This window comes from Saccopteryx leptura, chromosome 7 (genome assembly GCF_036850995.1).
Source record: "Saccopteryx leptura isolate mSacLep1 chromosome 7, mSacLep1_pri_phased_curated, whole genome shotgun sequence".
Lineage (NCBI taxonomy): Eukaryota > Metazoa > Chordata > Mammalia > Chiroptera > Emballonuridae > Saccopteryx > Saccopteryx leptura.
The window spans coordinates 407,305-421,039 of NC_089509.1; the positions used below are offsets into that span (position 1 = coordinate 407,305).

The 13,735-nt window shown below is 38.6% G+C and overlaps 1 protein-coding gene across 4 annotated transcripts in view; it reads right to left on the minus strand.

Moving 5' to 3' along the window:
* Nucleotides 1-13,735, minus strand: part of UGGT1 (UDP-glucose glycoprotein glucosyltransferase 1) — a 246,306-nt gene that overhangs the window by 9,686 nt on the left and 222,885 nt on the right. For all 4 annotated transcript variants that reach the window (XM_066345928.1, XM_066345929.1, XM_066345927.1 and 1 more), the window contains 6 exons: nucleotides 12,961-13,049; nucleotides 12,299-12,403; nucleotides 10,511-10,595; nucleotides 9,332-9,514; nucleotides 8,317-8,477; nucleotides 6,420-6,534 (listed from right to left, as the gene is read on the minus strand). In XM_066345928.1, coding sequence (XP_066202025.1) covers nucleotides 6,420-6,534; nucleotides 8,317-8,477; nucleotides 9,332-9,514; nucleotides 10,511-10,595; nucleotides 12,299-12,403; nucleotides 12,961-13,049 — 738 coding nt within the window. The remainder of the gene's footprint in view (nucleotides 1-6,419; nucleotides 6,535-8,316; nucleotides 8,478-9,331; nucleotides 9,515-10,510; nucleotides 10,596-12,298; nucleotides 12,404-12,960; nucleotides 13,050-13,735) is intronic.

The following is a 13,735-nucleotide window of genomic DNA, read 5'->3' on the forward strand; positions in this document are numbered from 1 at the left end:
ACAAGGCTACCATTTAAAATTGAAGGAGAAATAAAAAGCTTTCCAGACAAAAAACAGCTCAAGGAATTCATTATAACCAAATCAATGCTGCAGGAAATGTTAAGGGGCCTGTTGTAAACAGATCAAAGTTGGAAAAGAATATAGCAAAAGAGGAATACAGCTTTAAAGGATAAAATGGCAACACACAACTACCTATCAATAATAATCTTAAATGTAAATGGATTAAATGATCCAATCAAAAGACAAAGGGTAGCTGCATGGATAAGAAAACAGGACCCGTAAATATGCTGTCTACAAGAGACACACCTTAAAACAAAATATGCACATAGACTGAAGGTAAAAGGATAGAAAAAAATATTTCATGCAAATAGAAATGAAAAATAAACTAGGGTAGCAATACTTATATCAGACAAAATGGACTATAAAACAAAGGCTATAGTAAGAGATAAAGAAGGCCACTGCATAATGATAAAAGGGAGCAATCCAACAGCAAGATATACCTATTATAAATATCTACACACCTAATATAGGAGCACCGAAATATTATATATAAAGCAGACTTTGATAGATATAAAGAGCAAGATCAACAGCAATACTATAATAGTAGGGGATTTCAATACTCCACTAACATCACTAGATAGATCCTCAAGAAAGAAAATTAACAAAGAAACAGCAGACTTAAAGGACACACTGGATCAACTGGATTTAATAGATATCTTCAGAACCTTTCACCCTGAAGCAGCAGAATATACATTCTTTTCAAGTGCTCATGGTACATTCTCTAGGATAGACCGCATGTTAGGGCACAAAAGTGGTCTCAACAAATTTAAGAAGATTGAAATCATATCAAGCACTTTCTCTGATCACAATGGATAAAACTAGAAATCAACCACAATAGAAAATATAAAAAATTCTCAAACACATAGAAATTAAATAGCAGGTTGTTAAATAACAAATGGATTAACAATGAGATCAAAGAAGAAATAAAAGAATTTCTAGACAAATGATAATGAGCATACAACAACTCAAAATTTATGGGACACAGCAAAAGCAGTACTGAGAGAAAAGTTCACAGCACTACAGGCACACTTTAAGAAGCTAGAAAAAGCTCAAATAAACAGCTTAACCCTGCATCTAAAAGAACTAGAAAAAGAACAGCAAGTAAAGCCCAAATGTAGTAGAAGGAAGGAAATAATAAAGATCAGAGCAGAAATAAATGACATAGAGGCTAAAGAAACAATACAGAGGATCAATGAAACCAAGAGCTGGTTCTTTGAAAAGGTAAACAAGACCGATGAACCTTTAACCAGACTCACCAAGAAAATAAGAGAGAGGACTAAAATAAATAAAATTAGAAATGAGAATGGAGAAATAACTGACACAACAGAAATACAAAATATTGTAAGAAAATATTACAAAGAACTGTATGCCAAAAAGCTAGACAACCTAGATGAAATGGACAAATTCCTTGAAACATACAATCTTTCAAAAATTGATCTGGAAGCATCAGAAAACCTAAACAGACTAATTACAACAAATGAGATCAAAACAGTTATCAAAAAACTCCCAACAAAGAAAAGTCCTGGGCCTGATGGCTTCACAAGTGAATTCTAGCAAATATTCAAAGAAGAACCCCTATCCTTCTCAAGCTATTTCAAAAAATTCAAGAGGAAGGAAGACTTCCAAGCTCCTTTTATGAGGCGAGCATAATTCTGATTCCAAAACCAGGAAAAGACAACACAAAGAAAGAAAATTCTAGGCCAATATCCCTGATGAATATAGATTCTAAAATCCTCAACAAAATATTAGAAAACCGGATCCAACAATATTATGAAAAATATCATACAACATGATCAAGTGGGATTTATTCTGGGGAGGCAAGGCTGGTATAATATTCACAAATCAATCAATGTGATTCATCACATAAACAAAAGGAAGGAGAAAACCCACATGATAATTTCAATAGATGCAGAAAAAGCATTTGATAGAATCCAGCACCCAGTCATCATCAAAACTCTCAGCAAAGTGGGAATACAGGGAACATGCTTCAACATGATAAAGGCCATCTATGAGAAACCCACAGCCAACATCATACTCAATGGGCAAAAATTAAAAGCAATCCCTTAAGATCAGGAACAAGGCAGGGGTGCCTCCTTTCACCACTCTTATTCAACATAGTCCTGGAAGTCCTAGCCACAGCAATCAGACAAGAAGAAATAAAAGGCATTCAAATTGGAAAAGAAGAAGTAAAACTATCATTATTTGCAGATGATATGATAATGTATATAGAAAACCATAAAGTTGCAGTCAAAAAACTACTGGACTTGATAAATGAATTCAGCAAAGTGGCAGGATATAAAATTAATATTCAGAAATCAGAGGCACTTTTATACACCAACAATGAACAGTCAGAAAGAGAAATTAAGGAAACAATCCCTTTCACTACTGCAACCAAAAAAATAAAGTACCTAGGAGTAAATTTAACCAAGAAAATTAAAGACTTGTACTCGGAAAATTATAAAACATTGATAAAAGAAATCAGGGAAGATACAAGCAAGTGAAAGCATATACCATGCTCATGGTTAGGAAGAATAAACATCATTAAAATGTCTATATTACCCAAAGCAATTTATAAATTTAATGCAATACCAATTAAAATACCAATGACATACTTCAAAAATATAGAACACATATTCCAAAAACTTATATGGAACCAAAAAAGAACACGAATAGCTTCAGAAATCTTGAAAAGGAAGAATAGAGCCGGAGGTATCACACTTCCCGATATCAAGTTACACTACAAGGCCATTGTACTCAAAACAGCCTGGTACTGGCATAAGAACAGGCATATAGATAAATGGGACAGAACAGAGAACCCAGAAATAAACCCACAGCTCTATGGAAAACTGATATTTGACAAAGGAGGTAAGGAAATACAATGGAGTAAAGACAGTCTCTTCAACAAATGTTGGGAAAATTGGACATCTACCTGCAAAAAATATGAAACTAGACCACCAACTTACACCATTCACAAAAATAAACTCAAAATGGATAAAATACTTAAATGTAAGCCATGAAACCATAAGCATCTTAGAAGAAAACATAGGCAGTAAGCTCTCCGACATCACTCGCAGTAATATATTTGCTGATTTATCTCCATGGGCAAGTGAAATAAAAAGGATAAACTAAGGGACTATATCAAACTACAAAGCTTTTGCTCAGCTAAAGACAATAAGAACAGAATAAAAAGACAAACTACACAATGGGAGAACATCTGATAAGGGGTTAATAACCAATATTTATAAAGAACTTGTAAAATTTAACACCAGGAAGACAAACAATCCAATCAAAAAATGGGCAAAAGAAATGAATAGACACTTATCCAAAGAGGGCATACAAATGGCCAATAGGCATATGAAAAAATGTTCAACATCACTAATCATTAGATAAATGCAAATTAAAACCCCAATGAAGTGGTAGAGCGTTGGCCTGGTGTGCAGGAGTCCCAGGTTCGATTCCCGGCCAGGGCACACAGGAGAAGCGCCCATCTGCTTCTCCACCCCTCCCCCTCTCCTTCCTCTCTGTCTCTCTCTTCCCCTCCCGCAGCCAAGGCTCCACTGGAGCAAAGTTGACCCTGGCGCTGAGGATGGCCCTGTGGCCTCTGCCTCAGGTGCTAGAATGGCTCTGGTTGTGACAAAGCGACGCCCCAGATGGGCAGAGCATCGCCCCCTGGTGGGCATGCCGGGTGGATCCTGGTCGGGCACATGCGGGAGTCTGTCTGACTGCCTCCCTGTTTCCTGCTTCAGAAAAATACAAAAAACAAAAACAAAAACAAAAAAACCCCAATGAGATATCACCTCACACCAGTCAGAATGGCGCTCATCAACAAAACAACAGAGTAAGTGTTGGCGAGGATGTGGAGAAAAGGGAACCCTCCTGCACTGCTAGTGGGAATGCAGACTGGTGCAGCCACTGTGGAAAACAGTATGGAGATTACTCAAAAAATTAAAAATCGAACTGCCTTGCCTGACCTGTGGTGGCGCAGTGGATAAAGCTTTGACCTGGAAATGCTGAGGTTGCCGGTTCGAAACCCTGGGCTTGCCTGGTCAAGGCACATATGGAGTTGATGCTTCCTGCTCCTCCCCCTCCTTTTCTCTCTCTCTCTCTCTCTCTCTCTCTCTCCTTTCTAAAATTAATAAATAAAATAAAAACAAAAATTAAAAAAAAAATCGAACTGCCTTTTGACCCAGCTATTCCATTTTTAGGAATATACCCTAAGAACACCATAGAACTGTTCCAAAAAGAGAAATGCACCCCCATGTTTATGGCAGCATTGTTCACAAATAGCGAAGATCTGGAAACAGCCCAAATGTCCATCAGTGGACGAGTGGATTAAAAAGCTTTGGTACATATATACTATGGAATACTACTCAGGCATAAGAAATGATGACATTGGATCATTTACAATAACATGGATGGACCTTGATAACATTATACGGAGTGAAATAAGTAAATCAGAAAAAATTAAGAACTATATGAATCTATACATAGCTGAGACATACAAATGAGACTCAGGGACATGGATAAGAGTGTGATGGTAATGGTGAGGGGGTGGCAGAAGGAGGAGGGGTGGGAGGAGAGGTGTGGCCTAAAGAAAACCAGTTAGAAGGTGACAGAAGACAATTTGACTTTGGGTGATGGGTATGCAACATTTAATTAAATGTCAGAATAATCTGGAGATGTTTTCTCTGAACATATGTACCCTGATTTATCAATGTCACCACATTAAAATTAAATTTTTTAAAAAAAGGAAAAAAAATGAAGAAATTTATATATTCCCCAAGAGTTGTTATCTCCAGAGCCACCATACCAGAAATACTAAAGGGAGTCTTTCTGCCTAAAATAAAAGAACAGTAAACAGTAACTCAAACCTAAATAGAGAAAACCTACATGAAGAGCACTAATATAGTTATGTGGGTAAATTTAAAGACAACATCAATGTATTTCTTGTTTGAAACTCCTTTTATCCCCCCCATCTAATATAAAACAACTACAAAAAGCAACAAAGCAATAATTACAAATCTGTGTTGATGAGTATATCATTTGTAAACATGTACACTGTATGACAACAGTATGTGGGCAGCAAAGCTGTATAGGAACAAAGAGTATTTGTATACTACTAAAATTAAGTTATTATTAATCCAAAATAGACTATTATTAAAGCACTAACGATAATCATCAAGGCAATCACTAAGAAAATACCTCAGAAGTATATAGTAAAAGATACAAGAAAATTAAAATGTCTAACATAAAAGGCAACAATGTAGGGACTGAGGAACACATAAAAACAGAGGAAATACAAAAATAGAAAGTGGCAGATATAAATTTTACCTCACTAATAACTACATTAAATGTAAATGGATTAAACTCTCCAATTGAAAGCTACATGGGATGCCAGTTCATAACTAACAAACTAATATACTGATAATAAGTACTGGTCAAAAACATGAAACAAGAGGAATTCTTATATGACTAATGAAAGTATAAATTAAAATTACTTTGGAAAAACTATTTCAAATTATCTAGTAAAAATAAAGATAAAAAATCTGATGATCAAGCAATTCTACTTGTCCATGCAACTTCTGGGATGCTAGTAATGTTCTATTTCTTAAACTAGGTTGCGGTCATTCATTGATGCATATGAATATACATATACTTACAGATTTTTGTTTTGTACAATTTTCTTTATGGGTGCTATAATGTTTAAGATAGACTTAAGCAAAATAAAATATGTGAAACTATCTACAACATCTAAACTTTAATCTCACCTCTAAAAATGGTTTAGCATTAATAAACAGTAGGGCAGCTAAACTCCTTAAAAAACATCATGGTTTCTGATGTACAAAAAAGCGATATTGTGATATTCTATAATGTATATTCTACATTCTATACTCTAACTTCTGAGCTGGTTAGTTCCTTAAAAAGTAGAACAAATTGACCCTCACAGGCAGAGAAACAAATTGGCCTGATTAGGTTGGGTACAAAATGAAAAGATGCAGAAATGGTTCACAGAGGCAGCACCCTGCTTCTATTTCCCGTCCAAGCCAACATCAGGTCGTGGTATTTTTCACTGTCTGTCTTCTCTTGAGGACAGATAACAATGTCACATATAGAATACAAAATTCCATAACCTGGAGATGTTTTCTCTGAACATATGTACCCTGATTTATCAATGTCATCCCATTAAAATTAATTAAAAAAAACAACAACAACAAAAATAAATAAAAAATTCCTTCCCGTGAAGAAACAGAACACTGTACCAACAGAGGAGAGAACTGAGAAGCAAACAATACTTCACTTTCTGACACAACATTGCATACTCATCGCTGGAAGTGTTAACGAAAAATATAGGCACTTACTTGGTCAAGATTTGAAAGGCTATTAGGATCTTGACTCAGACCTTGGTACTGTCCCCTGAGTCTGTCACCGGCAGCTATTTTCCTGAACTTCTTCAGATCAACAACATACAGTGCACTAGATGGAGAAGAACCATTTGCTGTAACCACAGATTATGGCAGAAAAGTAACTCCACTGAATAATGGAATAGGTCAGGAGGTGAACATGAGGCTTCTCTTTAGAAAGGTCAGCTGAGACCTGATGGTGGACCTCAGCTCAGGGTCAGTATATGCTACTTCAAAGATGGCTAAGAAAATTATTACAAAACCCATATTCTGCCACCACAGCTCAGTTTGTCACTGTTCCTTATTAAACTGCCTTCCAAAAGAAACAACTGAATCTCTGACAAAAGATTTCTAGCAAATGTTAGCAGATTAGGTAATAAAAGCTAAAGTAACTGCTAAATAACCATTAGTCAAAGATCATGTTTTAAATGTTGCAAGCGGGAAGAAAATCAACAGCGTTAGCATTCTTTTGGACCCAAAACATAAAGTATGACACTAAAATCACCATACCCTAGCATTTATCTCAGTGTGTGCTGCTTCCCACAGGCCCCTCCACCCCCACATCTTCCACATCACACCTGGCCCAAAGAGACAATGTAGTTTTCATTAGAAGGACATCAAATGCATATATGGTTTGACCTATGAGTTACATGTTTAGGTAGGAATTTATCCTAAAGCTATACTGAAATATACAAAATAATGTTTAATTATTCAGTGCAACAATGTATGTCATAGCAAGAGACCATAAATATAATAACATTACTAGAAAAATGTGTAGATGTAAAAAGGAATAAGGTCTCTCTGTACATATAGTCAGTGGTCCCCAACCTTTTTTGGGCCACGGACCGGTTTAATGTCAGAAAATATTTTCACAGACTGGCCTTTAGGGTAGGATGGATAAATGTATCACATGACAGAGATAACCGTCAAGAGCGAGTCTTAGATGGATGTAACAGAGGGAATCTGGTCATTTAAAAAAAATAAAACATCATTCAGACTTAAATATAAATAAAACGGAAATAATGTTAGTTATTTATTCTTTCTCTGCGGACCGGTACCAAATGGCCCATGGACTGGTACCGGCCCAGGGGTTGGAAACCACTGCATATAGTAAAACCTACTAAGATATTAAGTATAAAAAAGCAAGGCATAGCCGTGGCCAGTTTGCTAAGTGGTAGAGCGTTGGCCGGTGTGTTGATGTCCAGGGTTCAATTCCTGGTCAGGGCACACACAGGAGAAGCGCCCATCTGCTTCTCCACCCCTCCCCTTCTCACTTTTCTCTCTCTCTCTCCTCCTCCCTTCCTGCAGCCATGGCTCAGTTGGAGCGAGTTGACCCTGGGCACTGAGGATGGCTCCATAGCCTCACCACAGGTGCTAAAAAAAAAAATGGCTCCGGTTGCTAATGCCCCAGATGGGCAGAGTATTGCCCCCTAGTGGGCTTGCTGGGTGGATCTGGTTGGGGCACATGCAGGAATCTGTCTTTGCCTCCCCTTCTCTCACTAGAAATTTAAAAAATAATAAAAGTAAAATAAATAAAAAAGGCATAAAACTATAAGTAGGATGGTAAATTTTGTGCAAATATAAATTCATATTTGTGCAAAAAAGAAATCATAGCTGTTCGTGTAAGATTTAAGAAACTCTGTGGGACGTACAGTAAATTAACAGGAAGTTTCCTATGGTAAATGAAAACCAGGTGGGAGAGGATTAAGATTTTGAAATTTTTTCCACTGTATATTTTTATAGTTTTTATTTATGAACCATACTAATGTATTAGCTATTCAGTTTTAAATATACAGAATTAATTTAAAGACGAGAAAATAAAAAAACAGTGTGAGGAGCAGTCATTTGTCGGTACCTGATATGATACTTCCGCCCAGCTAAGTGACTGGCCCAGTACCCTGATTTCCAGAATCTGTAGCCGTCCATTTCTTTCCGGCTGTCACAGAAAGGAGTGTAACCATAAGGAGCACCATCCAAATTGAAGTCCCTTAACTCTTTCAAGTCTGTTCGTACAATCTGGAGAAAAGATCATAAGTCATTTGTTAAACAAACACGCAGACGGCAGTATCCTGAAAACACAGAGCACCTCCTTGCAGGGCAGCTCAGTGGTCCGTGGACAGGCTCCAGCAGGAGACTCAGCCTGCACCTGGCTGCCTCCATTAATTAGCTGACTAGGATGTGAGGGCGATTTGGCTGCGACATCTGTCACCCTGTTGATCGCAAGGGTTGACTTGGCTGGTCTGGCTGGCTAGGCGGGTGTCCCCTTCCTCCCTTACCGCTCCATGTGCGTCCCTCCCGAAGCTGCGCACTCAGTCGAAGAGGACGACCTTCCCCACTAGAGGAGAGGACCGTTCTTCGGTCAAGGGTATATGAGTGGCTGCGCTCCCCTGCAAGAACCTCCAAACAAGTCTCAAGTTCCATTTGATTAGCTGACTACCTCAACTGACAGGTACAACAGTGTAAGTATTCAATGAGTAGAAATAAATTTATATTGCTTAGACTCAGTTTCTTAATTTGTGAAATGGGGATCTCATGGGGCTTCTGGAAAGTTTATGTGAAATAATATATGGACATTTGTGAAACAATGGCTATTTTTAGTCTGTATGTGAAATGAATAAAGAGTAAAAAACTTCACACATGATGTAATGACAACTATGTAAAAGAGGCAAAGAAAGAAATATGAAAAGAAGATACATCAAACACAAATTTTAAAAGTGATCACATCTAGGTGATATCTTTCCATATATTCTAAATAATGTAAAACAAACATGCATTTTTCCATAGCTAGAAAAATAAAATCATTCAAGAAAGAAAAAGGAAGTCTAACACCTTTAACAGAAACTGTTAAAAGCTGGCCTTTCAGAGCTGACCTGATCAGCGTCCACAAACAGGAATTTGTCCACAACCAGCGGGAAGAGCACATCCAGGAAGAGGATCTTGTAGCCCCAGATGATGCGCTGCTTTTCTGTCTGCTGGTGAAGCCACCGGGGCCATTTGTATTGAACGAGCTCGTACTGGAAATTGTACTCATTTGCCATATACGGTATAAACTCCTATTTTCAGACACAAGGAGCAACAAACAATCACTTACTTTGATTAGGGAAACCAACTTCATAGTGTGAGACAACCATGCATAAGTAAAAGACATGTATCAGAACAATGGTCTAATAACATCTGACCCTGACTCACTCGTGACTCCATAAAAGAATACATGTAAACTTTGCCAAATCCCCATTTTGTTACAACTTCTGAGCACTACAAGAAATGAAAGAAGTCTTAAAGTAAAGGCTTTTAGATAAGTAATTTACATTAGTGTGTGTGTTTAAGAGAAATGAACTTCATTTGTCTGAACTTGAAGCTCAAAAAACATTTTACCATAAAATATTTTTTGAGCTTCATTTCTAAGCATTTCTCTCAGCCAAATATAAATATAACCCAGGGGACAACAAGGCAGACCCAAATACTCTTAAAAATCTATTGGCATCAAGTCTTTCATAGTCTAAACACAAATACTTTCAGGGGACTAGTGATGAATTGCTTATTTAGGAGAAAAATTACTAACACATGAAAAATTGTTTAGTAAATTCTACAGAATGACAATAAAAAAGATGCAAATAACTCAGTTTACATGACAAATACTAACACATAAATAAAGCAAGAAACTGTCTAGGTATGTTTTTGTTTCACACAGATGAAGCATTACTTCTATGGACCACTAATCACCCTTCCCTCTGGGAGCCTGCACCCGCTGCTAACTGAACTAGGATGTGCACACTCAGAGAGAGGCACTTCATCAGAGAGAACCACAGGGCTCTTCTCCCACATGTCCATGCTTCAGACCCACTTCTGTGCTCAGTTTTATAACACCTGGTCCCTCAAACAGATCAGTCTGGAGAGTAACCAATGTAGAGATATGCAGCCGAATCCAGCTAACTTAATAAAAGGTAAATTTAAAAACTACACAGATAACAGAGAAGTAGTAAGAAGTACGTGATACTGCACATATCTCTGTAAGAAGAATGTTTTTTCCTTTTCCTTGAAGAACGCACCTTAAACGTAGGGGACAAGTAATTCTTCAAAAACCAAAATTTCACAGGAGTCTTGGTATTCTTCAGCACTGATAACATCATTATGCTGTCAAAGAAAAGCAAATAATACAATAATCTTCCAAAGCTTTTAAATCTTAACAAAATCAAGTAGTCAATTAGGAGATCACTAAAGGTTCTTCCTGGCAGAGCTCAATTAGGCCAAAAGAAACCCTTAAGAATGGAAAATTGCACCTATTCCTTCTTACAAACATTATTACCGAATGAGAAATAAGTATTTCTCACCTACAAAAATAGACCTTACTGATAAAGGCAAATGTTTTAATTATGTTACATCTTTAACTGCTTCCTGAATTGCTATAATAATTATGACACAAATTAATAATGGAGGTTGTAGCTGATGACATCACTCTAAAGAGGAGGTCAAGAAAGCCATGGCAGCTCTGTGTCCCAGCCCTGCCTAAAGCCTGCTCACAGCCTGCCCATGGCCTGCCTATGGCCTGCACTGGGGAAGGGAAGAGTAGAGAGTAAGAGGTAAAGGAACAGCAAATTGTTACAGCTTCAGGATTCCCTATTTTGAAAACAAAAACACATTTTGAGTCAAGGAATTCAGTTGTTACTAACACCTGACATTACTATTTTAAGTCAGATATTATTTTTTGGAAACAAGAGGTCTAAAGCGTGAGTGAGATGACATTTTTGATTACTTGCTATACTAGAGTTGCAGTGGAAAGTTAAAATAGCAAGAACCCTGGCATTAGGAAAGTCCCTCTCAGGCAAAGGCACCTTCCTAACCACTGACCACAGGCACTTTTGAGGGCCTTCCTCCTGGTGATCACTGCGGCAACCAGCCCAAGCCAGGGGCCTATCCTTGGCTCTGGGTTCATGACTGATAGCTGGGTCCCTTCTCCTCGAGTCTCAGTCTGTCTATAAAACAGAGATGTTAGCCGGTTGGCTCAGTGGTGGAGCGTCGGCCTGGCGTATGGAGGTCCCGGGTTCGATTCCCGGCCAGGGCACACAAGAGAGGCGCCCATCTGCCTCTCCACCCCTCCCCCTCTCCTTCCTCTCTGTCTCTCTCTTCCCCTCCCGCAGCGAGGCTCCATTGGAGCAAAGATGGCCCGGGCGCTGGGGATGGCTCCTTGGCCTCTGCCTCAGGCACTAGAGTGGCTCTGGTCGCGGCAGAGCGACGCCCAGGAGGGGCAGAGCATCGCCCCCTGGTGGGCAGAGCGTCGCCCCCTGGTGGGCATGCCGGGTGGATCCCGGTCAGGCGTATGCAGGAGTCTGTCTGACTGTCTCTCCCCGTTTCCAGCTTCAGAAAAATACAAAAAATAAAATAAAATAATAAAAAAATAAATAAAATAAAATAAAACAGAGATATTATAATGTGAAAACTAAGCTCTCCCCGCCAAATCCCGCTCTAAAATCCTATGAATTTTTAGAACGTAGGTCCATGGTCCTAGACCACTTTTATTCTCTATGCTAACCTCCTAATTTATGGTTAAAGCAATGCCTGGTGGCCAATTACAAACCACTATTTAAATGTGTGCACAGTGATATTAAAGATGTATAGCCTTGTAATATCTACACAGATGCATTTACTCTATAGCTTGAGCTCATGCTGTTAGCCAGATCAAAACAACTATAATTAGATATGGTAATCTATTCACAACCCTCAGAGTGCTTCAAATACACAGAAATATCATGGACAGAATCCCATAAAACATGTACTCTCTAAACAAGAATACTGTGACAAATTCATTCATATATTCTGAAGTAATCAACATGACTAACCGAAGAAATCTTTCATAGAGATGACCAGATGCAACGGAGAAAATATTAATTATGTTATCCTTGTCTTGTTTCACTTCCTCAGTCCTCTGTCCTCCTGTGAAGCCCCTGTAATAATAAAGGAGAAAATAAGCACAAAAAAGGTAAAATGCTGGTCCAGACACACAGCCCTTCAAGGGAAGAGGTGTGTGTTTCCTGTTCCTGCTCCTTCCCTAGAAAGTGGTGCAGAGGGACCAGGTACAAAGTGTCCCTCACACTGTGAGCAAGAGATCACATGGCCAGGAGACCATCCACAGAGTAATAAAAGGGCACAGCCAACAAGGTGCCGTGAGCTTCAGGGGAAAACTGAACACAAGCTAGTCCACAGAATGCAATGAGTACGATGAGAAATAAACTGAGCAAGTGCCAGCCAGCCTTCCACAAAGCGGGCACAGCCCAGTGACAGTCAAGACGTATGGCAGAGAAGTAACTTTATCATGAGGACATCAACTTCCTATTAGTAAGTGGAAAATATTCATGTACACTAAATGTAAGTGCAATTTTTGGCTGCACAGAGCAGAATCCTTTGGAAGGCCCACAATAGAATTATCATACACAAAAGATTGGAGGGATGGTGCCTATATCTCAGTTTTTCCTAAATAATATTCTTAATTATGACAATTTACCATTTGAAGGAGTCCCAAAATCCAGATTCATTCTCACTGGTTCCATCACTCAGCAAGTCTTCATTCACCATGTCTGCCTTCTTCTGAACCTGCAATCATACGTGATGAATCTTATTGTTCCTGTTCCGTTTAATAGGCATTAGACGTATTTTCACTGTGGTCATTACCAACAATAGGGACTTAATTCTCTTACAAGCCACACAGAGGCTAGATGTACTCAACAGAAGTACTTTCATCATATTACATAAAACATTAAGTGAGAAGAAAGCAACCTCTTTTAATTAGGCAATTAACTTTTCAGTTTGAAAAATGGGCATAGTGATTACACTGGCGGCTCCGACTGACAGAGCCTTACCAAGAACCCTGCGCTGAGTGGGGATAGAGTGGGGATTTGCCAGCTCTTTGAGCCTCTTACTCTCCAGGCAGAGGCAGCGGCAACCTCATAGCTGGGTCATCAGGCTACTAATTCAGGAAGGAGAGACTAGGAGAGAGGTTCCAGGAAAACGGACTCTCCCATTGTCGGAGCCTGCAAATGTTAACAAGCCCCGACTACCAACGAGACTGAAGCCTAATATATGACATCGCCATAGAGACTCATCAACTGCAAATCTCTACCTAAGTGTGCCACAGGGGCAGAGCCTGGGGTACAAAGCTACCAACCAGGAAGAGGGAGAGAAAAGAAAAAGGAAGAAGATAAGCTCTCAAAATCAAGAAAAATCCACAGACTTTATAACTTTATCCACTTTTTTTTGTTTCCTTCATCTTCTTGTCTTTA